Source organism: Dendronephthya gigantea, unplaced genomic scaffold (assembly GCF_004324835.1).
Source record: "Dendronephthya gigantea isolate DGI-Jeju-01 unplaced genomic scaffold, DenGig_1.0 000015F, whole genome shotgun sequence".
In the NCBI taxonomy this organism is placed as follows: Eukaryota; Metazoa; Cnidaria; class Anthozoa; order Malacalcyonacea; family Nephtheidae; genus Dendronephthya; species Dendronephthya gigantea.
Genome location: NW_021163025.1, coordinates 267481 through 294133, shown reverse-complemented (window position 1 = coordinate 294133; position 26653 = coordinate 267481). Strand labels below are relative to the sequence as shown.

At 38.5% G+C, this 26653-nt stretch overlaps 2 protein-coding genes across 2 annotated transcripts; one reads left to right on the top strand and one right to left on the bottom strand.

Moving 5' to 3' along the window:
• Positions 1-2301: 2301 nt before the first annotated feature.
• LOC114520153 lies at positions 2302-5084 on the bottom strand. Its single transcript, XM_028540376.1, has 3 exons — positions 4966-5084; positions 3961-4290; positions 2302-3153 (listed from the first exon to the last, which is right to left on the bottom strand). Exons 1-3 carry the CDS (start codon positions 5065-5067, stop codon positions 2536-2538), a joined length of 1050 nt encoding a protein of 349 aa, XP_028396177.1. The 5' UTR covers positions 5068-5084; the 3' UTR covers positions 2302-2535.
• A 6076-nt stretch (positions 5085-11160) lies between these two features.
• On the top strand, positions 11161-26100 carry LOC114520151 (E3 ubiquitin-protein ligase RNF213-like). Its single transcript, XM_028540374.1, is given in 8 exon segments — positions 11161-12395; positions 12521-12660; positions 12939-18791; positions 18794-20032; positions 20035-20559; positions 20810-22147; positions 22255-24707; positions 25708-26100. Coding segments are annotated over 8 exon segments (12897 nt in total). The 3' UTR covers positions 25822-26100.
• Positions 26101-26653: the final 553 nt, after the last annotated feature.

The following is a 26653-nucleotide window of genomic DNA, read 5'->3' as shown; positions in this document are numbered from 1 at the left end:
TGTTTCTATACAGTTATAGAAACACGCTTCTTGACCAATCAGCACGCGCGTATTATAAATGTTATATTATAACAAACATTAACACAGCTACCAGATAGATTAGTCATTAAAACTAAAAATTTTTATTGCCACGTCTTAATCTTTCAAGGCCCCCGGCCTTTACGACCCTGGCGTACTAACTCTGGTTGCGAATCCTCAATCTTGTCTCTATATTACAATATATCCATTTCACAGTTTGCTAAATAAATTGTTTTGTCAAGGATCCAAGGCTGCATTACTATCCCACCGGGTTACGGTGATTTAAATGCAAGAGCTACGCGATACTATCCTTCATAGTACAAAATACTATACATTGCATAATTCATCCATGTTTGTATCAACATAAAGTAACATTGCATATTAAAACACGATTTACATTCTTCAGAGTTTAGTGTATACGTATATGAACGATATGTTATACGTTATATACTCTCTCTCTCTATATATGCGCAGTCTTCGAGAATTAAACAAGTTAAACAATTACCTTTATTATATTATATTACATGCTTAGCACAGGCCACGACTTCAGTTCTCTGATCTCACTTCATATGACAATGGGAACATTTTCCTTCTTGTAAATTTTGTTCACGTATTGTCAAAATTGTCCTGCCACACTGCAGGACACCACTTGTGACGATAACTTTCGATTTTACTTCCAAGAACACTCTGTTGTCATACGCGGAAATGGCATCATGAGTGTTTACATATGTCAGCTTTGTGCAGGTTATATACGATATATTTCGGGTCAAATATTTGGAATCTAGGAGTTTTTATGTGTTTTTCGTATCCGAGCATTCGGCTGAGATCTGGACCATCCAAGCGGACAAGGATGTAGTCGGACATAAGCTTAAGAGCAAAAATATACATAATTTAATTTATTCAGCAATAAACCTCCACATGCTGTCACCTGTAAAGAATGTTTATATCTCCAAATATAGAATTATTATTTATCTTGCTTTGTGGCAGCCAAATGTGGTAATTTAAAACACATGGTAAATATTCGGCTTGTGTCGAAATTAAAAATGATACTTCCAAACGCAGCCCTACGTTTGGCAAAGTATATGAGTACGTGCTAAAACGTTAAACTCCACGAGTTAATTGGGAATGCATGCATTCAACATGCATCGACTAAAATTAAAATTATATTTGTTTATTACAATAAAATATACCCCCTCATATATTGCAGGTATTCGTAGTTTTTTAGCTAATTGTCGTTATATCTTGCGTCACTGATGATACTTAAAGATGATATAATCGATATCGTAAATTACGGGAACCACTGAGTATTTTAATAAAATATAAAACAATAGAAACTGCGTAAAAGGTAAACATTTTGAAAAATATAATTTTCGGAGTTTCTATTGTTTTATAATGATCGTGCATTGATATGTATTCAAAATTATAAGACGAATAGCAAATTATAAAATAATTACCACAAACGCTCCAATTAAATTATTGAAAAACAGACTAGAATTTATAGGCTCCGGCATACACAATAGCTGGATGCGATTCGCCAACGCGACGCGAACTATCAAGAGTTTCATGATTTTGAAACTGAAAAATTCGCAAAAATCGCGTCGCATTGCGGGATCGCGTCCGATGTGTGTCTGCCTTAAGTCGATGTTTGATCAGAATGCCTTAACATTATTTGCAGAAATATTCTCGCCAAACATTATTACAATCGCCTTCTCGATGTATTAAGGTTTTGTTATAAACCAAACAACGTTCAACATCAACTCGTAACGTAACAATGTTTTGAAAAAGGCTAAAAGGTTTACCCGTCGAATATGATATATATATATATATAAGCTAGTTTGTAACACAGAAATTGTTTTGGAAATAAGTTGAATATTTTTGAACTGTTTTTATTCCACACAACATTGTTGTTTAGATTTTTCCTTATTGTTGCGTTGCGAGTTGATGTTGAAAATTGTTTCGTGTAACATTACCTTTAATACACTCTTGTAAGAGTTGGTGATGTTAACTAACCAAAGTGAAAAAACAACTAATATTTCTTATAAAAACTCAGACGTAGTTTTGGACAAGAATGTTTCGGGTGTTTTTTTATTATAAACAGCGGTTGATATAACTTTTCGTGATCAAAATTATAAAACTACATGAGGTGGAATAAAATTTTTCAACTTTTTGTCACGAAATATGAAAATTATTCTTCAGCTATATATTGGTATTAACAAGTTATGGGTAATGGCTTAATATGATAGGAAATTCATTTGCATTCTGACAATAGAGTGAAATGACGACTGTATTAACTATAATAATTATGCGGGTAGACGCTTCACACCGCGATAAGGGAAGACAATTTAGTTAACATTGAACAAAGTCGACTTAGCGCAACAAGTCGCCTACGTGCCAATTAACGTACGTAAACGTATTGAGTGACAATTTTCTCCAAGCATGCATGCTATCCCTCTACCTTAAGCATTTAACTACTTTTCTACTTAGGTTAATTTTGAGTGTCATTAGTGTATCTGCGTGTTATATGTATCCTTTACCTATAAGGCCTACAATAGTGTTTTGCAGAGGACTATAGTTTCTAGCATTCCCCGCGGACAAGTTTTTTAAACTGAACACCTGCCATCCACTTCCTCTGTTGGTCAAACAACACATGATGATTGCTTGAGAATAGGCAGCATGACTCATTTTATCGTCGCACAGTTGTTTGTTAGGAGACTTCGCATCGAAGAATCGTAGGCTTGGATTAGGATATTTGGAAATATTTGGAGAACTCCAAGCGCTCAAGGTGAACACCAGCTTATTGATATGAGCTGGTATTGATTTAATTGACACATTTATGGTGTGATGACCCAATCGCTTGGCATCATCCATCACATCGCCGGAATGTCTGACAGCCGAGCAGGATTTACTTTGCCTGTGGCAATAATCAACTACCTCTACAAATGTAGAGCCTCTATAAAGCAATACAGAAGCGTCCAGGTAGTCGCGCCCTCTTGATGGATATCCCCAGAAGAGATCAAAGATGACATGATCAAATCCATCTGGTATCGCATACAACAGGACGAGAAGGTATATTGTGCTGTTGGGAGGAACGTTGTAATCTTTTAACTTGAGAACTTCGTTATTTTTCCCTCTTGGCTGAAGAGAAAGCAAAGAATACGGAGCACGAGTCAGGACGAGCTAATCCACTGTTTTAATCATAGCTGACTTTCTCATTAAAATTAATTATGTAATCCGAGTTGTCATGCAATAGTAATATAACAAGACGCCTGCTAAGGCGTTTACTCGGGCTACAGTTATCTCGTTTGAGCTTGTAAGTTTGTAACGCCTCATTTTCATTGAGTACATATTCAGTGAGTTTATGTTTTCATTGAGTAGATAGTATCAAGCATACAAGTATTCACAGCTGGTTTCCTCGGAATGACGCTGAACAATTTGTTTTGAAATTGCTCGGCTTGAAATCGCTCGACGTGTGTACTTACAAGCAACATCGTTGAATCCCAAATTAAGACAACAGTCCAACGGAAACACACAAAATCTCGTAAAAATAAAATACTGTAAGATTTACAGAGCGAAGAGGTTCGTTGTATAAACAACAGTCACATGGCCGCAGCACATGGAATGTTCGTGACACCCACGCGAGAATCTATCCTAGGATGATTTCGATTGGTTCGAAGACTTCGTGCCGCCCACGCGTGATTTTTGTAAACTCGCGACGCAAAAGAAAAAAACGAGCCCATTTTACAACTCGGTCCACCCACGGTAGCCCGAGTAATTAAAAAAAATTTCGTCAATAATATCCCAGGTTAGTATTTGATTCAAGGCCTTCCTGGAGTACGAAGGAATAATTTCTTACACCTAAGAAATTTTTATTCCTTGTTCGTTTTGTTTAGTGCAAATCAGAAAATATATTAAGATATTAGGGTAATAAGCAGAAAGAAATACCTTCAACTCAGTATCGTTGTACAGCAAGCATTGCTTGTTGCAAGGGGTTTTCAATTCTTTCTCCACCACATCTTTCAAACTGCGAATAGTTTGATCAGGGTTATAAACACGAGTCGTGCTGTCACCAGAAAGAGTGGTTATAACAATGTGAGACATCGAACCAGCGAGGCCATGGGACTGAGTACCGGCGTTGAATTCTTCACCAGCATCAATTGTGGGGAAGAGAAACTCCAAAGTTTGAACGTATTGCTTGTACTTAGGGTCGTCTACCGCAATTTGTGCGTCACATTGGGAACACTTTTGATTATCTCGCACTGATGCTGTCAAACACTACAGGATAAACCGGAGTGTTGATATCAGATATTTGCATGCAGTCATAAAAGTAGAAATAATAAAAGCTCTTTATACTTCCTAATGTTAGACAGTTATTAAATGTCTCAACGAATACTCAATAAACATATGATAAAGAAAACTCAATGTTGGTTTTCATCTGTTAAAGCACTTCAGTGCACGTGTATAAAGCACGTCTGAGAGCAGCTGCTTTAAATATTGCTTTCCTTATTCCTGTACTATATAGTCTCAATTCGTTTTTCTAAATTATATATATAATGGAATGCAGTATATAGCATTTTAAAATATTACTGCATGTATTCCTGCAGAACAACTGGTTTGCATGTACACTTAGTACGTATCCCGATACATCGGGACGAGGTTGTCGAATTTTATTAAATATTTCTGCATGTTTCAGTACAATTTGAACGCCAAATGGGTCTAACATCTTAAAGAATGTCTGGTTCTATAGGACTATATACAATATATGCATGTCATATATTCTTTGTGATAACGCCGTCTTACAACGTCTTGAGAATTATTTTGCTTTCTGCTTTTTTGCTGCATTTTATTGTCAATGTTAAACATAAAGTTGAACTACATGCAAACTGAGTTATGCTTTCTGCTTTCACTATCCGCAAACGGTCCAAATGTATGGAGGAATTAAATACTTACTCTCAGACAATGCAGCAATGGATGTTCAGAACATTTGTCCGTCAGATGCTCGTCTGGGAACTCCTTGGACAATTTGTCTTTGCCGCAGCAAAAACAAATCATGGCTATACAGTATTCACAACCTGTAGTATAGCTGGAAAGTTGCAACTGCAAAGTGAAAGAAATTGGATTCTTCCTGGAATCAGAAATGCCGTACCAGGAAATCACGTGCTCTCGCGTCTATTTGGTTTCGCATTTGAATTTTGTCTTCAACTATATATAACTATACGTACATCAATAAGATCTGGTGGCTATATTCAACTCAATGCACATTAATCGTGATGGTTCTGGCAGTGGAATTTTGCAGTCTTCACTGATAGCATATCACAATATAGTCTAAATTTATATATGAAATACAATATATGCAAATAATCTAGTTTCATTAACCGTGACTTCCAAGTATCTACAGGTATTTCTCGGTATTACAGAAACGAAACTAACTTGTATATAAAAAGCGACCCGCAGTTCAGAAAGACTGTGACAATTCGTCATACACGGATACCAACCGAAGAACATGGACGACGCTGTCGAAGTCGTAGATGTTCCCTGAAGTTTCAGAACGACGACATCTTTTGAATCTGCTATAACTGAGCAAAAACGCAGAATACAAAGAATAAGAAGCAGTGAATCATTAACCAATTTAAAGGTATCAGTGACTTACCTAGACCTTTCTAAAGCAATTAAACTATGGTAGACCTGCATGGATGCATGTATAGTCCTGTTTGAACAACACTCGATTTATTGACATGTACACGGCAGGGCTATACAGTTTGTACGGCATCAATTTTATCAGTGCCAGTGGGCACTGGGCAGCTATGCATACGCTGACTTAGCATCGATAAAGTTAGCGGTACCGATTCTAGTCGGGCCAATGAATCAAGTGTATTGACTAGTGTAACCGGTATATATATATATATATATATGTTGTATCGTTGTATCGAAGATTGTATAATAAGAACCCCGAATATACCTATTGTACTCAATTAATATGAAGATATTCGCCGGTGTGCTACAAAAGAATCCCTACTTGCCTTTCAAGGCAAGTAGGGATTCTTTTGTAGCACACCGGCGAATATTTATTGCATGCATGGTTTATCAATGGAAACATTTGAAGTAATTGTATGATGAAAGAACACAATAGCGAAAGTGACGCGTTTTAAATAAAGTCATGAACACCTTAAAGAAATAATTGATATTTTGCGGTGTATTTTTGCAATTGAGCGCTTTCCTTTACACGGCTGAAGTGGTCATACCGGTCATATTTTGAATTAATTGAAATAGAATTTTTCGTTAAGAAAATAGAGGTGAAACTACATTTCTCTTGATAGAAAGATGTAAGAATGATATACTTCCATGCAGAGTTCTTTAAACTCTAAAATAACAGTAATCTGTCTGTATTTAAATACATCAGAACCGGTCTGACCGTTTTTACCGTAGAAAGGAAAGCGTCCTATGATACCTAATTCACCTATACTATTCACATTAAAATGCATGTGTATTGCATTTGCGTCGAACTTCTTTTGCACTTGTTTTCAGCTATAATTCTGTCATTAGTTTCTGTATCTAAACCACGACGGGTAGAATGAAAAAATATTTTCCATCAATATATTGATCATTAGATTTTGAGTAGAAAAAAGGAATGAGCCTTACCGGTTGTTGACACTTACTAAGTTGACACGTGATTTCCAGGTATTTACAGCAAGGTGATATACTTGGAAACAGAAACGAAACTAAGCAATGGGTCTGGACCTTATGCGCTATAGACTAATTTTGAAACTGGGCAGCAAGAAGAAAACATATTACCATAGCTAGAAAGATCGTATAATTGAAAAGTTAATTACTTGCGAAATTTTGTAAAATGCTAAAAATATAGCCGATGCAAAGTAACTCAATCCTGTATACTTTTGTATTACGTGCGAAAATGTGTAACCAAATTCTTTGCATTGAAAAATATAGACGTACTCTGGTTAAAATATTTATCCCCGAGCCGGTGCCCGCGCCGTGCGAGGGTATACTAATTCCGCTAGGAGGTTCATTACACACGAGTATTTTTGCAGAACATAGCGGAATCCAAACTTGTCCAAATTCTATGTCATGGACGGTCGACGTTTGGATGTTTTTGTAAGTTATGCGAATGCGCGAAATTCAAACGAATAAAGACTGGTACGGAATGTTGGTATTTAATCACCGAGCTATTTTATAATTCCTGGAAGACTTGCTCCCCATATTTGTGAGCAATAGTCAAAGTGTGGTTGGACCAAGGTTTCACAAGCTGTAACAATTAAGAGTTTTCAAGTCTGAGAACTTTCGGTAGTGGTCATTACCATTGCCCATTGGGACCATATCTGGCGTCAGCACGAAAACTCCGCCATGTTTCTTGCACTTTTTTGGCACAAAACATTGGGATGCCTTGGAATTACGTTGCAAAATAAACTGCAACGCAGGGAAGTCCGTATCTTACAAAGCATGGTTATTACTATAGGTCAGTAGACATACTTAATGAACTTGAGATACCTAATTTAAGTGTTAAAAGGTAAAAAATAGCCTAGTTCCTGACTATCTCATTGACCTTTTCACGAAAACAAACGTTGTGCTTGACTATCAAACTAGACAGGCTGAGCATAATCTTATACCACCTAAGCCAAAGACAAATTTTGGTTTAAAAATCTTTTTCGTAAATCTCTGAATCTTTAAAGTGTTTAAAAAGTTAATAATTAGTAATATGTCAGTTAGTATGTTGATTGTAATAAACAACTTAATAATTAGTAACATGTCTTACGCCTGTATTCTAAAAGATTACTCACACTCACACTCAATGAGTAGAGGTTCATTACTCGAAAGTGCAACTCTGTACTCACTGAGTATTCTTTCACTCTGAATGAGTGGAAAGTTACACTTGCCCTCGGACCATTCACAAACGGCACTCGCTCTCGAAGTAGAGGCCAAGTTTGAGTGGAGTATGAGTGTAGGTCATACCTGAAATCGTCATGTCCAACGAGTGACGTCATAACGTGTGATACGACTTTTTTCTTGCACGTTTCTACGTCATAACGTGTCATAAATAGTCTTAATATATAGGTTCTGTGTGTTTTAAATGTGATTGGTTCATTCGTAGTCTCATGACTTTAAATAAATGCAATGTTTCCCTCCAGGTAAACAAGTGAAAAATTGTTGCCCGCATATTGTTATGCATGAAATTGTTGTGTAACATGTATGTTTTTGTTCCTATAGCTATAACAAAGCACTTAATATACACTACCTCAAGAAATAGTGAGTTTTCAATGTTTCCCTCGACTTTGTCTCGGGAAATATTCAGACTCTTGCGAAAGAACACACTATTTCCCTCGGGAGCATACATTAAGTATCCCACCTTATGACATCACACCAATAGCGAAGACATCGACGTCCCAAACGAGCGGGAATATGAAATCGACACAAATTCAAGCGAAGAAATTTGTAATGTTCATTCTTTTAAATAAATAATAAAACAATTATTGAATGAGTTTGAACATGATATGAAGAATTAATTATAAGCCAAAGATTGTCGTTATAGCCGAAGCCGAAGGCTAAGGTTATTTATTATATAGCTACGTCAAAACTACGTCACGTGAAGGGGGGGGGTGTTTACCGCAAAATCTTGTTTGTCAGGTTTAAACCAGTTTGATCGGGGGTTAATTCATCACCCACAGGGGGTTAATAAAAGCGGATGTCGTGATACAACGTAGTAGCGTAGCCAGCCTGTCGATTTGTCACGCTATACTAATATTTTAGTATTCACTGACTGTAAAAACAATAGATTTCTAAAAGCATGAATAATTATAATAACTCAAAAATTTACATAGCGGGACAAAATGGTCAGGCTAGCTACGCCACTGATACTACGTAACATCACGCGACATATTACCTTTGAACCGAATCCTTTTTAAAAAAAAAAGTCTCTTCTTCACCGCTTCTTCACACTTCCGGCCGTTATAAAAATAGCTTACAAAATTTGGCGATTTCGCACGGTCTTTCACAACATTTCGTATACAAACTTGGAAATTTTACTAATTTTAGTATGCTTTTTTCTAAAAAATTGCTGATCCCCTTGATGATAAAAAATTTATCTATGGCGCATAAGGTCTATTTGTATAAGCGAATGTTGGACAAACTCCAATCGGACATGATGGACAGATTTTTTAACCGTCAGGATTATCGTGTGTCGTTCTGAAGAATTGTTGAATGGCTTTGAATGCCTTTATATAGGTTAAATGGCTGATTCCCAAAGCGATCCTCTGACACCGATAAAGCGCGGTGAAAAAAATACAAGCGATGGTAAACATGGCACAGTAAATCCTAATAGCCAGAACGAGCTAGGTGGTTCAGATGTAGAAAAAGAAAAGATGAGCGGTGTTAACAACGCTGGGCAGAATACTAGTCACGATAAAGATAAAGATACCAAGCCTTTCACCGAGACAAAAAGTTATTCAGCTGCTCTTAGTACAAACCTAGACCATGGATCGTATGGCACACACACACCAACATCACCGCCACAAAATAGAACAAGCGTTCAGGTAAAATTATATATATGCATTATATATTATATATATATATATATATATATATATATATATATATATATATATATATATATATATTTACATATATATATTTATATGTTTAAAGATTTGTAATCCAGGCATATTTGTTTGTCAATGAATGTTCTCCAGATTTAAAATTGTTTTTTATTGAGCTTTCGACTCGGTACTTCGAGTCTTCTTCAGAATATCTAAATTATTTACATGTGTATAGCTTTATATATTTAAGTTTCGCGCTGTTCTTTAAGACTCTGTATACGTTGAGAGCGTCTGATTTGTTGTTTTGAAGTTGATCTGATATGAGTGGTAGTTGAGGGGTGCGTTGTCATGGTTGACTGCATTTCGTATATATATAGTTTGAGTCCAGTCAATAATTTTTCTTCATTTACGATAAATGATGTCTTGTTATAATATTCTTGTATGTTTGCATGGTGACAGTCAATAAGTAAATTAGCTTGTAGGTACACCGCGTAAGTATTTAATGCTGCAAAGCTTTCGGTCCGTTAACCCATGCAGACCTTCATCAATGCAATTGCATGTTACTTAAGTGATGATTAGATCATGAAAAATTAGATCATGCATGGAAAAGGAATAAAAATTTCCGCAGAAAACACTATTAATTGCACTGGTGAAGGCCCAGGTTAACGGACCGAAAGCTAATTATAACTCAACAAAAAGATTTTGTACAAATATAACTCGATTCAAATACAAATTCTCATTATATCGCTTCGCTAGTAAAGTTCGGCAAATCCGGAAAAAACCCGTGTTTCTATACAGTTATAGAAACACGCGTCTCGACCAATCAACACGCACGTACTATAAATGTTATATTATAAATATTTTTCATTGTATTTAAGTTGTACATGAATGGCCACCTTTTTGTGGACCAAGGATGGCAAAAGAATAAAAAATCATATCGACTGGACTCGGACTTTTGACATCAGCATCCGTATCATATAACAGTTACAGCAAAATTTCTTTTGAAAATTTCATAGTATTGAGGGTATAGAGTAATTATATATTTGCTAATTATATAGTGAATCGTAGACCAATACAACTCGGTAAAACAAAATAAATATTTACAAATTTGTAGGTCAATTTTTATCTTTTGATCCTCGGCAATTACTCTGTTGATGAAGCATACATCCATCTCAGTGCTAAAGAACTTGTACCCCTCCAACGGGTTATGGCAGAAAATTGCTTATGGAGAGTGACGATTACGTTCCCGAATGATCCAATAAAATGCCGTTTCAAGTATAAATACGTCATTCGTTGTAAGGGACACGACTTTAATCTTTTTGGTTTTCGCATTGGTCTTTTCAGCAAAGATCCTTCATGCTGTGAAGAACGTGCCGAACGATCTGTGAAATCGGAAGTCCAGTTTGATGTATTTCATTTTCCTGATAACCGAGCCCATCAGCATAAAACTATTCCGGAATCAGTGATCTTTTATGTACAGTGGTTATTCCCCTCTATTTTTGCCGCATCTACTTCGGATTTCCTTATTCAAATCGAAAAGTTGGATTTTAAATCATTAAGCGTAAAACATGTTGACTTAATGGTTAATTGGATTTTGAAAATGGCTACAGATAGTTCTTCCACAGATCTCCACCGCTTCTATCTGTCCGTTGTTCTTGGCCATATTGACGATAATCATTGGTACTCATTGATTTTCCCAAGTGGTGAGCAGACGGATAAAGCGTGTGATCGTTTGATTAAGAGTTTTTATGTTGGCGCGGACTCCAACCTTCTTTCTTCATCAAATGTCAAAGTCTTAAGGAAAGCTGCTATCTTGTTGGTGAAAAACTGCAGTATTCCTGGATGGCTTACCTTGGCAGCTTACTTTTATCCCGATCTTGGAATGAAATTTGTCCTCGATCAGGAATACGTCATGGGTCACAGTCACACATATGATGAAAAGAAATACCAAAAACTGGTCGACGCTCTCTTTTTGAAAATTAGGAAATCTGAGAACCCAGACTATCAGCTTTCCCACCAAAAGCTGTTGGTTCCAATGCTGAAAAGCGTTCCCACACTCGACCTTGCTCTTGGCATATTTCAACGTTCCGAAGTTCGTGATTTCTTTGCCACCGAGGACATGATGGTCGATTCATTTGTAAGATTTTATCAGGATAGACAACGAAACACTCACACCCATAGGGAAATAGGTGAGAAGTTGGTTGAATTTTTCCAAATTCCCAAACAATTCCGTTGCAAAATGCATCAAATACTATACTCAGCTCTGTTGGAATACGCGAAGTCAGACGAAAAAGTAAAAGAGGAACATGTCACTATTTTTATCGACTCAATTATTTCCAAACGCGTTCTGGCTATAGAGCAAATTCTCGCGGTGCTCATGGAACTTTCGAAATCAAAATCAGTTTCTCGTCGAAATTTACTCCTTGAAATCCTAAATAACGACCTCTTTGGCAAAGACTGGCATGAAACTAAACGTATGCGAAAGTTTGATATCTGTAAATCGTGGGTTCTTACCAGTCTGAGCAATAAATGGCGTAGAACGAGTCCTGTTGGCGTGGATAAAGTGATAGCAGTGTTTGAGGCAATCAATGCTATAATGCGATGTTCCCTTAATATCGCAAATTCAGCTCTCGCTCAAGATATCACTAACGCCGTCGTAAAAAAGTTTTTAGAAAAGGTGGACACTGAAAACGTTCTTCAAGCATTTTCTAGTGTAGAAAAATACGTGTCTGTAGTCCAGGAGTGCTACAAATCCCATGTGCGGAAAATATTGGAACAAGCCCCAAAATTAGTAAAAAAATCAAGCAAAATTCTGAAAGATTGTTCAACCAGCAGGTACGTTTAATTTCAGGCATATTCTCGCCCTACGAGTGTAGTTAGATTAAGAATATTTAATAAATCAAACCTCATATTTCAGCGATGTGTGCCTTTTTTCAGTTTTTATATTTTTTTTTATATAGTCTCGGCCAAGAGTTACTGTTATGTATCGTGGATATCGTAGATGTTCCAGAAGTTGGCAACGATGCCGCAATCAATGAAGACGATTTCAAAAAAGTTTTAGAATGGTGCGACATTTGGGTTATCCTTCTGAAAACAACAGGTTGGTTAAATTGCCATCAAAACTAAATAACAGTTGATCTTTTTGGCTTTATATGAGTACTTTTAGCTTGAAAAATGTCTGAGCAGGAGCGCCAGGTAAAATTAAGCATTTTAGAGTCTTTTAATATGTACATAAGGTGCAGGCTGTCCCCGAATGCCCTCGTGACCACGATATGGCTACATGCACCCTAGTCGGTTACAATCAAATTAGGATCTCAATTAATCTCACAGGCAATGTCAGCCATATTACATATTAAATGGCCTATGTTAATTTTTCAGGAAACGCTAAAAATTTCAAAAAATACCGGGATGGCGAGAAAATTTGTAAACAGTTAGAAGCGTGCATTAAAGCAGGAGATATTTCTTTGAGCTTCTTGAAGACGGTATTTGACGAGAAAGAAAAAATTTCAAGGCTGTGTGCCGCTGTGGTGAGTAAGTCTATGCCATCGTGTGATCTTCCAGATCTTCAAAAGCAGATTTCGGAGCGTATCTCGGAATTAATTCGTATTGTAGAAGACTGCGAGAAAAAGCTTCAGTTGCTAGAGTCCGCGATTAACTATGCAAAGAAAATATCAAATGATGTTCATGGCATCGAAACCGCGATACAGAAATTAAATTACCTTAACAAAACCTGGCGTTTAAGGAAAGCAAATGAATTGGAAGATGATAATTTTTGGGGAGAATTGCATCCATTCTTGAGCCCAGCAAAAGCACTACAACCATTGGTAAATTCGCTGTCCTTCAAAACTGTGGCGAAGAAGGGTTTAAAAGAATTAAGCAGCTCAAATGCAGAGGAAAAAGTTACTGATTTTTATTCACTGATGTTGTTTCTTACAAGTAGAGCAATTGAAGATCTCCAAGAGCAGTGGAATCCAGTGTTGAAAAGGCCAGGCTCGCTAAGTGTAGACACACTGAGGACATTACTCGGCACACTTAAGTATCAGAACAAGCTTGAAGATGAACTCAAACTACTGGAAAAATATTTCAATAGAGAATTCTCTCCGTTGGTTAAAGTTTACGTCGAGGACTACGTAAAGTATCCCGCTGTCTTGAAACAAGTTCGGCACGTGTTTAGTACACTTCAAATATTTGGATTGGCGGATCCTTCAAATGAGATGCTATCAATGCTTCTAAAATTCCAAACAATTTTGGAAAAAAGTTCTGAGCTCACTCTCGAAATCTTGCACAAATCAATGAAAGACGTAAAGGAAATAGTTTTGTATTTTTCGGGAGAGGAATTAGATTGTGTGATTGACGAACTATCGCGGTCCAGTGCACTGCTGGGCTTTATAGAAAAAATCGTGGACGAGGATATTCGTTTTTTAATTGACGCCGTCGAGGAACACTCTGATCAGTTTGTATCCGAGTCGTCAGTTTCCGATCTTATCGACGTTCATGGTTTCCTTGCACCGTTGATTAAGAAGAAAAACCAGAGCAAATGTAATCCCCGCGAATTTCTCAAGATGTTAAAAGAATCTTGCCTTGGTCACAGAAATATAGCGGTGAAAATTCAACAGTGTAGCACTAATGTCAACAGTCTTCGTGGATTGTACACGAGCATTGCAAACCGCGGGGAGATAACTAAAGAAATCATAAGTAACTGCCTGAACAGAGGAGAATATTGGGTGTCGCAGGAAAATGGAACCAAGATGAGTTATAATCTCCAGGGAAATGATGGAAAACCTAGAGAATGTAGTTATTCTTTGTCAGATCTACATGATTTACGAAGTCGTGCACATCTTATTGTTAGCTCTCATAAGAATGCTATCACCGTTCAGTCCAGCCATTCCAGCGAAAATGAGGAGGAAATTGACTTTGATGACTTTATAATTCAAGTTAATTTGTTAACCGAAATTTCCATTCTTCTAACGAAATTGCGTTCGTCCGGTTATGTTAAATATCGTACCTTCTGGAAGCAAATAACAACCACCAAGGATCTCAAAACTTGCAGAGATAACCTGCAGCATGATCTAAGAAACTGGGAAAACCTCTTGGAAGAAGCTCGTGGACAGTATTACTTCCTTAACTATTACCATTCCGATCAACTGTGCATCTTGTATCATTTTATAGTCAATAAATCCAGCGTTAAGATTAATTGCGACGAAGTCCTTCCTTTAATCCGCTATGTGGACCGAACCATAACAGAGGAACAGTTAGAGCAGCACAGAGAGTCGCAAAAGTCAGAGAAATCAACTTCCAAGGACAGTCCGGAGTTCTTACTATTGACCGTTGGTCAAGCTTTAGAAAAAATTTTCAGTAATTCGAAACAAGTTATCAGATTCATATCCGATGACAAAGGAAGCATGTCGTATTCCAAGCTAGAGGCCTTAGTTACACCTGGTGAAATTTTCGTTGCAAGTCTGGAACCTGAAAGTCCATTGACGGCCAACGTGATCCTTACGCTGTACGAGAATACATCAAAAGCATTTCCGGAACCATATCAAATTGTGTTCTGCAGTATTGAAACGACTTGGGAGGAAATACATCTCTTACTTCAACGATGTTTTGAGCGCTCAAAAGACGTATATCGCAGGAATTTGTTCTGTATTGCAAATGTTGAGTTATTACCGAATGAATTGCAATTCACATTAGTAAATGCAATCAAAAACAGGCAGAAATGTTACCAAAGCTCTGAGGCTATGAACGAAAATCCCGATTACTTGCTTGCCTTGATTTGTCGCGGTGGCGATCATCATCACATTGTGGAACAGTTCGCACAATTTTCGCACAACATTGCTGGTATGAGCGACCATGCTCTTTCAGATCGTCTCCGATCTTGTTGGCCTGAAGTTAAAATGATTACATCAACACTTCCTGGTCTTGGCAAAACAGAACGAATCAGAAGTGAAATACAAGAGAAGAAAATGAACGTCGCAACATTTTCAATCAGTGGTCCATTTGAGCCAAGCAAACTCATTCAACGCCTGAAAAAGCTCAAGCTCAGAAAATACCATTGCTTGCATCTGGATATTGGCGAAGTAAGTGACCCGTTGCTGTTAGATACATTCTTATTTCAACTAATTGTCACTGGGATGGTTTCAGCGGGAATGCAATTTTATCATCTTCCAACAACGCACATCTACATTGAGATTGCGAACACGCTGAAAGATTGGCTCCGGGAATCTTTAGTTGTATCAAAATATTTCACACGGATTCACTTGGAGTGGCAGAATTACAAGGATCTGAAAGTCAGCGACGAAATCACAAGTAATGTTCAAATCGTTTGCCAATATTTGGACATTCTCGATCGAACATGCATTGAATCAAAAGAAGTTTATTTCAGCGGACCGAATATGTCAAAGCCATTACCAGAAGGCCGCTGCCAAGATCTCCTGGCTAAGTACTTCTCGTCAGATGCAGAAATCACCTTCACAACCCTACACACGTTTCTTGGTGTTCTGGCTAATCAACTTTCAAAATTTTCAAAAAGTGCTTATTTCAAAATTGCAAATCTAAAGTCCATGATTGGTGATGAAGCTCAAGGTGTCCGCAGTAATCTTTTTGGCGCCCTTTTAAAGGTATCTAAAGAATTCGCATCACGAGCTATAAACACCTGTCGCTCCAGTGATAAAAAGAATCTATCTCAAGAAGAGTCGGCGAAAGCGTTTGACGAGGCCATGGTGTCGACTACCACGTCCGCAAAAGATATGGTCGATCGGGTAACGGGAATGATACAGTGGGAAGATAGCAACCATCTCTTGGTCGTGTTTCATGGTATTAATTCGCAAGCAATCACTGCCATGTATCGGAACAGATCGCTTGTCCCTTCAAGTGTTGAAAAGTTGTTGAAGAGTCAAGGTGTTAAAGGAAATCAAGAGCTTGAAGACTTCAATGTTTTTACTCAAGAACAACTTCAAAAGAAACTAGAAAAGATAGCTTGTTCTAAAGCAGTTGAAAAGAGCAATTTATTCCCAGGTTATGCACTGACCCCAGATAACATTCTGAAAATGATATTGATCATATTACGGGTCCGTGTAAACGCACCGGTCATCATCATGGGGGAGACAGGCTGTGGGAAAACTAGCCTCGTCCGCTATTTGGCTAACACCTGTGGCGTACAGTTTCATACATTCAATTTCCATGCTGGAATATCGGAAGAAGATATCGCTGAATTCATTAACAAAAAAGAAAAGGAAAGTACTACCAAGGATAATGTCAACGAGCAAATCTGGATTTTCTTGGATGAAATAAACACGTGTGATCATTTGGGATTGATCAATGATATAATGTGTCATCATTCTTTGTGCGGACGACGACTATCCAAGAATCTTGTTTTCCTTGCAGCTTGTAACCCGTACAAGCTCCGTCCTGAAGAACACATCAAAACAGCTGGTCTCGAAGGTAAAAATATCACTGATGAGTATTCTGGACTTGTTTATCGTGTCCATCCACTACCAGAAGCTATGATTGACTATGTTTGGGATTATGGTTCACTTGCACCAGAAGATGAACGAAATTATATTAAGAGGATGGTGAGAGACCTGCCAAAGGAGTATGAGGGAATGCTCGTTGATTTGCTTGCGGCATCCCAAAAGTTCATTCGGAACGCTGAAAAAAATCATTTTTGTGTCAGCCTACGCGATGTGTACCGCTGCATTCACTTGATCAGTTGGTTCGAGGAGATGCTCAAGACGCGCCAAGAGCTTAACGAAAACAAGGTTGAATACCCCGGCCATCTTCAACAATATCATTCGATTTCACAACAGTACAAAAATGATCCGACGACTAAGAGCATTGTCCTCGCTCTTGCACACTGTTATTTATCCAGATTACCAACCGCGGAGTTGCGAAGAGATTACCGAGAAAGTATGATGCACATATTCAGCCACAACAAGATACAAATGACCTACGATGCAAATGTAGATACGTTCGCAGCCATTGTACGCATGGAGGAGGAAGATTATTTAGACCGAATGGACCTCCCACCTGGGACAGCAAGAAATGCCGCCCTACGCGAGAATGTCTTTGTTATGTTGGTTTGCATCTTAAACCGCATCCCTATTTTCGTAGTTGGAAAGCCTGGCTGCAGCAAATCATTATCCATCCAATTGATACGAAGCAACCTACGCGGACGTGATTCACGAGATCCTCTATTCAGACAGTTGCCACAACTTTACGTCGTCTCATATCAAGGTTCAGAATCCTCAACATCAGAAGGAATCATCAAAGTGTTTGAAAAGGCACGAAAATATAAAACCCACAACAAAGATGGAAATGTTTTGCCCGTCGTTTTACTTGATGAAGTTGGATTGGCCGAAAATTCAAAGTATAATCCTCTCAAGGTTCTTCATAGTTTGCTGGAGCCTGGTGAAGGAAAATTGCCTGATGTTGCTGTTGTAGGTATTTCAAATTGGTCGTTAGACGCTGCCAAAATGAACAGAGCAATTCACCTGTCCAGACCTGAGCCAAACAAAGACGATCTTTACGAGACAGGGCATTCGCTTCATTATGCTGACGAAGGAGATGACAGCCAACACTTGGGAGTGCAAGAACTACGATGTTTAGCCGAAGCCTATTTTGAATATCAAGCCCAACAAAGCCATGCGAATTTCCATGGTCTTCGCGACTATTACTCCCTAATCAAGAGTTTGACCGGCAGTAGTAGTTTCCAGCAAGTTAACATTTCACTACAGCGCAATTTTGGTGGCCTTCCCGGAGAAGTGACCAACATTCAGAAGATTTTCCTTGACAAATTAAAAACATTCATGGTATCAAGTGGTCAAGACATTATTCCAGTCACACAACTAATTCAAGAGAATCTCTCAGACCCTTACGCTCGCCACCTGATGCTTATAACAAACGGGGACTCAGCCCTTGGTATCCTAAAGCAAAGTCTGGCTCAGCTAGAAAAGGAAACCATCACGATATTTGGCAGCCGATTCGAGGAAGACCTTTCTGAAGAGTACAACTACAGAATCCTCAGTCGTGTCATTCTTTGTATGGAGCGGGATTGCATTTTAATCTTGAAGGATCTAGAAAGCATTTATGGAAGTCTTTATGATATGCTGAACCAGAATTACGCCGTCGTCGGGAACAGGAAAAACTGTCGTGTGGCCCTTGGGGCGTACAGTAATCCAATGTGTCAAGTAAATGATGGCTTTCGTTGCATTGTCCTCGTTGATCAACACAAAGTAAATTTTCTGACCCCCTCCATTTCAACAGATTTGAAAAGCAACTTTTACGATTTTCTGATGTGTTGACTGAAGATCAGAAGGGTGTTATTAACGAGCTGAATCATTGGGTTGGAGGGATTTCTAACGTAGAAGGTTTGCAATCACATTTCCACGTATCAGATGTTTTCATTGGTTTTCATGAAGACACCCTCCCATCACTGGTTTTATCACATAGTCATGACACAGATAGCGAGTCAACAGACGTTTTGAAGAAATGCAAAGATGACTTGATGTGGGTTGCTTCACCTGATGGCGTACTTCGAATGCAAAAATGTAACTTTTTGAAAGAAGATTCAAGTGAAGTCCAAGACCTAAGTGATGAATATTTCCGGAAACCACTCCATCATGGTTTTTCCGCCTTCTTTGAACACGTTGTTGCGAATCATCAGGAATCTTCTTTCTTTGCTAGTGATGAGATTGGCTCCAAAACGATTGTCATGACATTTGCCAACATTCACACAGATATACGTCAATGCTTGGGCAATGGTGTAAGTTGTCAAGTCGAACGACTGAGTGCGTACAAGTCAGAGAAGCAGTTAGCTGAAAGAATTGGCCAATTCTGGAATGCATCTGAAAAGGAATTGCTGGTTTTGCAGTGTAAACCAGATTTAGATGGTACACATTTACTCCTTGCCCGTTCCATAATTGAAGAAAAACGAGATGCCTACAAGCAATGGTTGCATGAAACAGAGAGTAAAGCACAAGTATTCAAGCACGTTTGTATCGTAGTACATGTGCAACGCGGAGAAGAAAACGCAAATAGTATTCGGTGGCAGTTCAGTTTTTTGTGTGGTTGGAGACAAGTCTTCCTTGACGTTCTTGAAGCCCCTCTTGTTCCACTAAACGAAATTCTCGGTGAAAGCGTGCAGAAACTTCTCACGTCTTCCATATGGCCTATACGGAGGATTGCGCAAAATGATCTGTTATGGTGTTTCACGTGCATCAAATATACACGATGGCAACGGCCTCTGGATACGGTTCTTCGCATTGCCAAAAGTCTATTTTATTCAGATACAGTTTCCGAAGTCATTGAGAAACTTATCCTGGAATCGATTAATCTGAATACCCACGAAAAAGACCAGGATATTTATTTTAGAGACAGTTGGCAAGTAAAAGTTGCTTGTGATCGGCAGTCGTTGGTTAATTCATCCACTCTATACTGTGCAATGGAACAGTTCGTCTCTCGGTTAGTGCGAAATCCCTTGCTAAAATCGTCTACTTTCTGGAAAAGGAAAATGCTTGGCCACCTCATCTTTGTAACGATCTTGATGAAACCCTGTTGCTAAAGTTAGAAGACATGTGGCGTAATTTTATCTTGGATAGCGCAGTTTTCAATATGTCAGACATTCCTGAGCCTCATGGAGCTGAAACATATATTCTTGAAAGCATCAGCCTTGATCTTTTGCTACCTTTCAGCCAACTTGTTAGCAAAAAAGTTGACAGTGTTAAGGAATTGTTTTTGGAAGATTGTTCACAACTGGTGGAAAATAAAGATAATTTGGATGAAAATGGTGAACTAAACCAGTCTGTTCGACAACAGCAACTGGAAAGATTTGCAAAGATGATCACAGACCAGGTACCCGAACTTGACAGCATAACCACTCACTTCCATATTTTGTACATGACGGATATTTTCGATATGATGACTGCCGATTTTAGACTAACATTACCTCGTTCACAGAGGGTGGCACTAGTACAAGCAGTGTTTACATCGGAGGTTAAGCAGGGTTTCCGGCAAAAGACATGCCCGAATTTTTCGCATTGCTTCACACATTTGCTTGGGTTCACCGGGAAGAGATTCTAGATATGCTGAAAATGATTGACCATTGTCGCTTGTTCATAGAACTAAGCGTTCTTTTAAAGATAACGGATGATATACTGGGCAGTTCGAAAGAAGTTATGCTGGCGGAAATTGATGAAACGGAGTCAAACCCACAAGTAGACAGCCAAACTGAAACGCTTAATGAAAATCTGGAGACAGCAAAAACACTGAAAGCGACGGTGAATTGGAATCAAACGAAGATCCATCCGAGCAGAGTGAAGCAAAGCTTGCTGATATAGACCTGGAATTCGAGAAACCTTCATCAGAAAACGAAGATAACGAGGAAGAGGTCATTGAAGAGATAATGGACGACCCTGGAGATTCAACCGAAAAAATAGGAGATGTCTTGGTCACTTTGTACTGTGAAATGATGTTCCCTTCGCCAGAAGTTGTTGAAAAAAGTGGTAGTCCCGAACTGTGGATGCGAAATGCCAACTTACTCCTTTCATTAGCACTTAAAATCAGTGAACACTCACCAGCATTCCATTACTTACGTTTGTGCGTTGATTTTCTACGGATCAATTTCATCTCTGACGAATTGCCATTGTGTACTTTGAGTGAAATCGCCACAACTCTTTCTCCAGAATACTTGGATCACGAGGATTCATTCGAAACAATAACTGAGCAACTAATTAGACCGTTGGAGGAAGAAATGAAAGGTAACAAGGATAAACGGGAAGCTTTACAGAAGTTCTCAGCTCTGTTTTACGGCCGTTGTATTGACACAAATGTTGATACTTGTGGTGTTGGTCCTATTGTTAAAGAAGTTCTTTCTTTGGAGCGACCTGAGTTGGTGTTGAAAATGAGTCCTGTTGTGCTACGGTTACTCATGGTTGAACAAATGCAGTCTCCTGGCATATTTAAGAATTTGATCGACAATCCAAGTGTCATGGACAACTGTCCATGTCTTCAGAATATCGATGAAGTTTTCAGTGATCTTTTTTCCAATGGTTTGATACATCATGATTCATATCCTTCGGTAATGACCTGCGATTTAATTGAGAGTCAGCTAGATTTCAAGAATAATTTTGGTATCAGTGATCTAAATAGCTCTGATTGTGAAGTCCTCGTGCTTGCCAAATCTGCTGTAAACGTGATAGCTCAAAACGGTGAAGATGCTTGTGGTATCAGAGTATTCTCTTCTGTTGCCTTCCTTCGAGGATTCTTTACAATGTTAGCACAGTTTATCGCTGCAAATCCTGGTGTTATCGACAAAGGCAGCCCTTATGTTCCAGTTATAACTGAAGTCAATTCACTACTAAAAGATGCTAAATCAACCTTGCCGATATTTTTCTTGAAACAACTCCGAGAAAATGCAGGTATATTTGATCTACAAAAGTGGTTTGGTGAGAATAGCGTGCTTTCATCAATAGAGGAACTATGGGCCAACGAAAAATACGAAGATAAGTCGGTATTTACCACTGTTTTAAAACATCCTGAATATAAGAAGAAGGCGGCCTTGAATTATATCAGCGACAACCATCGATGCAAGCGTTTTTGACCAAATGCCGCGGTTCTCCTAAACATGCTTTTGCCCTTCTTGGAATCCTAATAAACATGGTGTACTTGAAACGTTCCGTAAGAAAACTAACTGATAAAGAAGAACAATTTGTTAACTGGTTTTTGAGAACGTCTCCTTTTCTATTGTTTCAGGAGCTTCTGCTACGAATTATAGGCCGTCAGGATTTCCACTGTCCAGAACTCCAACTATCGTCCGAATCTTCAGTCGATGATGTCGAATTTGCGCTGTTAGTTCTTCACATCGCCTGTGTCGTCGCTACTGGTGCGCTAAATGAGAACCTGCCATTTTATCGCTACGTTACAAATCCTGCTAAGTTCAAACAACCTTTGGTTCTGGCTCATCGTGAAGAGGAATTACATTCCATATTCAAGTACAAACCATATCTCATGGACTCTGTTCTTGCGACCTGCCAATGTGGTGTAAGGTTGGCCTTCAACGGTGAAATAGATGAAGCAAAGTGCCCTCGTTGTCAGGAGACCTTGGGTGATGAAACAGAGAGCGGTACGTCGGCAACACTGCCACTCTCCTTCCATTGTGGTGCAAGTCTTGAAAGTGATCTCTGCGCAAAACACATGTGTCCAGCGGTATATCGTGCTTTGCATCTCGTTGTTTACTCATCCTACTACGCCGGAGTTGCACTTGGAACTTCGAATAAAGATAATCTGTCAAGTGTCTTGAATGTATTAAATGTATTTGGTCCTGATAGCGATCCAGTGAAGACATGTGTTAAGACCATTAGAGATGATCTGTCCCATCTAATGAAAATTCTTAGTTGCAAGAGAGATGTTGCAATCAAAACTATGCATGTTGTCCTTGAGAAGAGTTCGGATCTTATTACCAGTAACAATATGCTAGGAGCAAACGACTGTTCCACGCAGGAAGGCCGCAGAGAATGGGAAGTCGAGTTTTCACACCTTACGGAACCAGTGTTCTCAAAGTTACGCGAAGCTCCGGAGCAAATGCAAGTGCCGATGAAACTGCAACAGACGAAAGACAATCAAGAAAACGTTTCAGTTGAATGCCGTATTTTGGAACTCGACAACTATCCTAATGAACCGACTGAGCAGAATCAACAACTAAAGAGATTATTCCGTGCGACAAAGCAACCATGTTTTGAAGATTTCCGATCAGCATTTTTGCATTCTCCGAAAGAGATTCAATCAAACCACAGTTTCTTGGCTTTGTTCTTCGCAAAGTTTGAGCAACTCCCGATCATTGGCCATCTTCATCATCTGCTGAAATGGTCTCGTCTGGTATCATCAGCACTGACCCACCGTATTAGTAGAAAAGATGCCGAATCAAAGTCTATCAATGATTTTATCAGCGGCCATCTTCTGGAATTAGAGCGTTCTCCTCAGGAACTAGAAAGTTTAAGATTGCTGTTCGACAGCTTCAAAGAAGCGTGGAACGAAACGCGTCCGCTAGTTAATCAAGCGCTCGCAGAGAAGGAGTTGGACAAAATGCCTTGGTTGGTGGAGACGGATTGTATAGCATACTGTTTAATGGAGAGTGATTTTGGTGTCTATCTTAAAGAGGCTATTGGGATTCTGGTTTCCTACCAAAATTCAATTCTAGATATAATACTTTCTCTTTCATCCTCACATCTCCAGCCCGCTTTAAGTGTCTTCGAAGAAGACCATGGCAGTAGTATCGCGTGCGTCACCATTCAAGAAGTGAAAGAAAAAGAAATCATCTGTTTCCAGTGGTCCGACGCTGATTTGTTGAGATACGGACAAAGCAATCTAGAGTATGGCAAAGGCCGAAAAATCACATATGATTTTGAGCGAATTGAGATGTGGCTTGCATCAAAAATTGTGTTTGGAAAGTGTTTCTTGACCGGGGCACTCACAAGGTTTATATTCGCAAAGGAACTTTTCCACTCCTGCGGTCAATTGTTGACAGAGATTCGAAAACTGGTGAAACAGAATCCAATTTTGCCAGAGGAAGTATGTAAAGGTTTAGCTATCCTGAAAGAACGAAGAATCAAGGAAGCCCAAGATCTTCTCCAACATATCGAGGTGCTTATCTTTCTGCTTAAACGAAAATTGAAGACCTTCAACGTCGATATGACTTTAGAAGAGCTCGCTGAAGAATGGACCTCGATGTTACCGAGTCCCTTCCCTGTCAGTCTGTTACCAGAACCAAGAAGTTCCATTAAAATCAAGCACGTAGCTGCTCTTTACGAAGCCCTCGAAGATCTGCTGGCTGATGGCGCTATTGACGGTCTAGCAGATCAATTTCGATACCAGTTGCCGATTAAAATGAAAGAAGCCATTTGCGCTGTGCTGGCCAAAGATGTACTGGCGTTAAAACCACCCAACTTTCTTAAAGCGTTGCGCCGTTTCGTGTTTCGTTACCTCTCATCCGAAACTGAAAGATATTGGCCCGAAGAAAGAAAATCGTTGCAGTCGTGTTTGGACGAGCCTTCGCTTTGGTCACCACTCCCACTGCCAAACCTTGACGAAATTCCTCGAGAAATTACCCTAGAAAATATTCACTCGACCGTCAAGTACATAGAAGAAGTGGAAAAGGTGAGATTTCGATTCCTATAAACAATTCAGCTCCAATGCGCTCTGTAGAGAATTTCTATTTTCAGTTAAACTTTCTTTTTCAGTTGTTTTCATTAAGTATATGATATTATATTCTGCTAATAAAAAATATATATGATATGATGCATTTAGTAGAATGATACTTTGGAAGAGGTTTCCTGGTATATACTCAGAGAGGATAATTTTTATACTTATTTCGTTTGCCATTGCTACAGTAAATATAAATCAATAGAATAAAAAGACAATAGACCTTTTCGGTAATTACGTCTCAACATTTTAACATCACAACGTTTTAAATTTAGAACCACCTTAAATGAAATAGATTTCAAGTTTTACTCTCACGAGCCACGTGCAAAGATACAAAACACCCTTCTTCAACACATGCATGAAAAATATATATTGTTTGTTTTGATCAATAAATGTGAAAATAAGCCAAAACACGAGAACGAGGCTGAGGGGCCAAGACCAGGAGCCTCGTTCCCGTGTTATGGCTTAGTTCATACCTATTAGTCAAAATGAAAAAAAATTATTTTTCATGCACGGGTAATAGAACGATTTTTTGGATCTCTGCACATAGCTTGTGAGAGTAAAACTTGAAATCCATCTCATTTAAGATGGTTCTAAATTTAAAACGATGATGTTGTGACATAATTAGCGAAAAGGTCTATTAGATATATCTTCTACGCTGCCTAAACTATTTGAAATTGTTTATTTGGTTCGCCCGAAGTACAGCCAAACCTGAAATCAGATTGGTTAACAAGAAAATTCGTGGCGAAAAGTAGCGTTGTTTCCTAGAATATGTCAGTACATTTTCTGGCGTGAAAAAACTCGTGCATAATAGAAAAACGGTCGTTGCGATACTAGGATTTCGTTGGACCACATTTCTGTGGAATACCCAATATATGTATTAATAATTCTGATATAATGACAAATACGCATGAATGAAGTCAACAAATGAACCACAAATATTTTTTTTTCTTAGGAGAAGAAAGCGAGCATTTCTAGAAGACCCGGTCTACGAAGTTCGCCGCGTCCGCCTCAGAAAATCAAACAACCTGGGAAATCAGCACGACGTCGGGTTGCAAATTTTAATTAGATTCGACAGCCTTTTTTCTTATTATAACTATATGTGTAACGTTTCAATTTTTTCATATAACGCAACGATCTTAGCTGGGCGTGCAACACTCCTCGAACTGCTAGTGCTAAGCCTACAGGTAGATTTTGACTTACGATTATTCAACCAGTTGCTAATTGCACTTGATTACTTGACCTCTTTTACAATTTTCTAACCGGCCTAGTTTCACATGTGAGTGATTTCCTGAGTAATAGGATAAAGCAATTTATGATGCCCATGGGAAACTTAAATATTCAAATTTGAAACCAATCGTATCAGCATTCTACCGTCCATTTTAACTCAAAACCCGATGGCGATGGGAAAATGCCCATCCCCCGCGAAATAGGCGCCTGGAATGTTGCACAATCGAATTGATCGGTGCTTTAATCAAATATGATTTCCAGTATTGCATAAATGGAATTGATAAGTAATCAAGTAGAACTATAGTGTTTAGATATAATTTCCATGCAGTGCATGTATTACGTTTCAAGAAAAAATGCACTTAATTCAGCCCTAAAAAAACAAAAACACCAACTTAGTTGCACTAATCTTATATCCTAAATTAGTAAATCCCTTTAACATGAGTAGTATCGTCCAGGATATTTGAATGCAGTTTGATGATGCGTATAGCAAACGTCAGCATCAAGACACCACTCGCTTTTGCTACCAATAAGCTAAATTGACCATTGAATTGCAGTCGTTCAGGATGGAGTAGGTGATTGGACGATTCCTCGTATATATGAAACATTTAGTGTAATAACTGAATAACAATGTCAATGCCAATTCGACAGCTATTTTAAATTGATATTTAGTC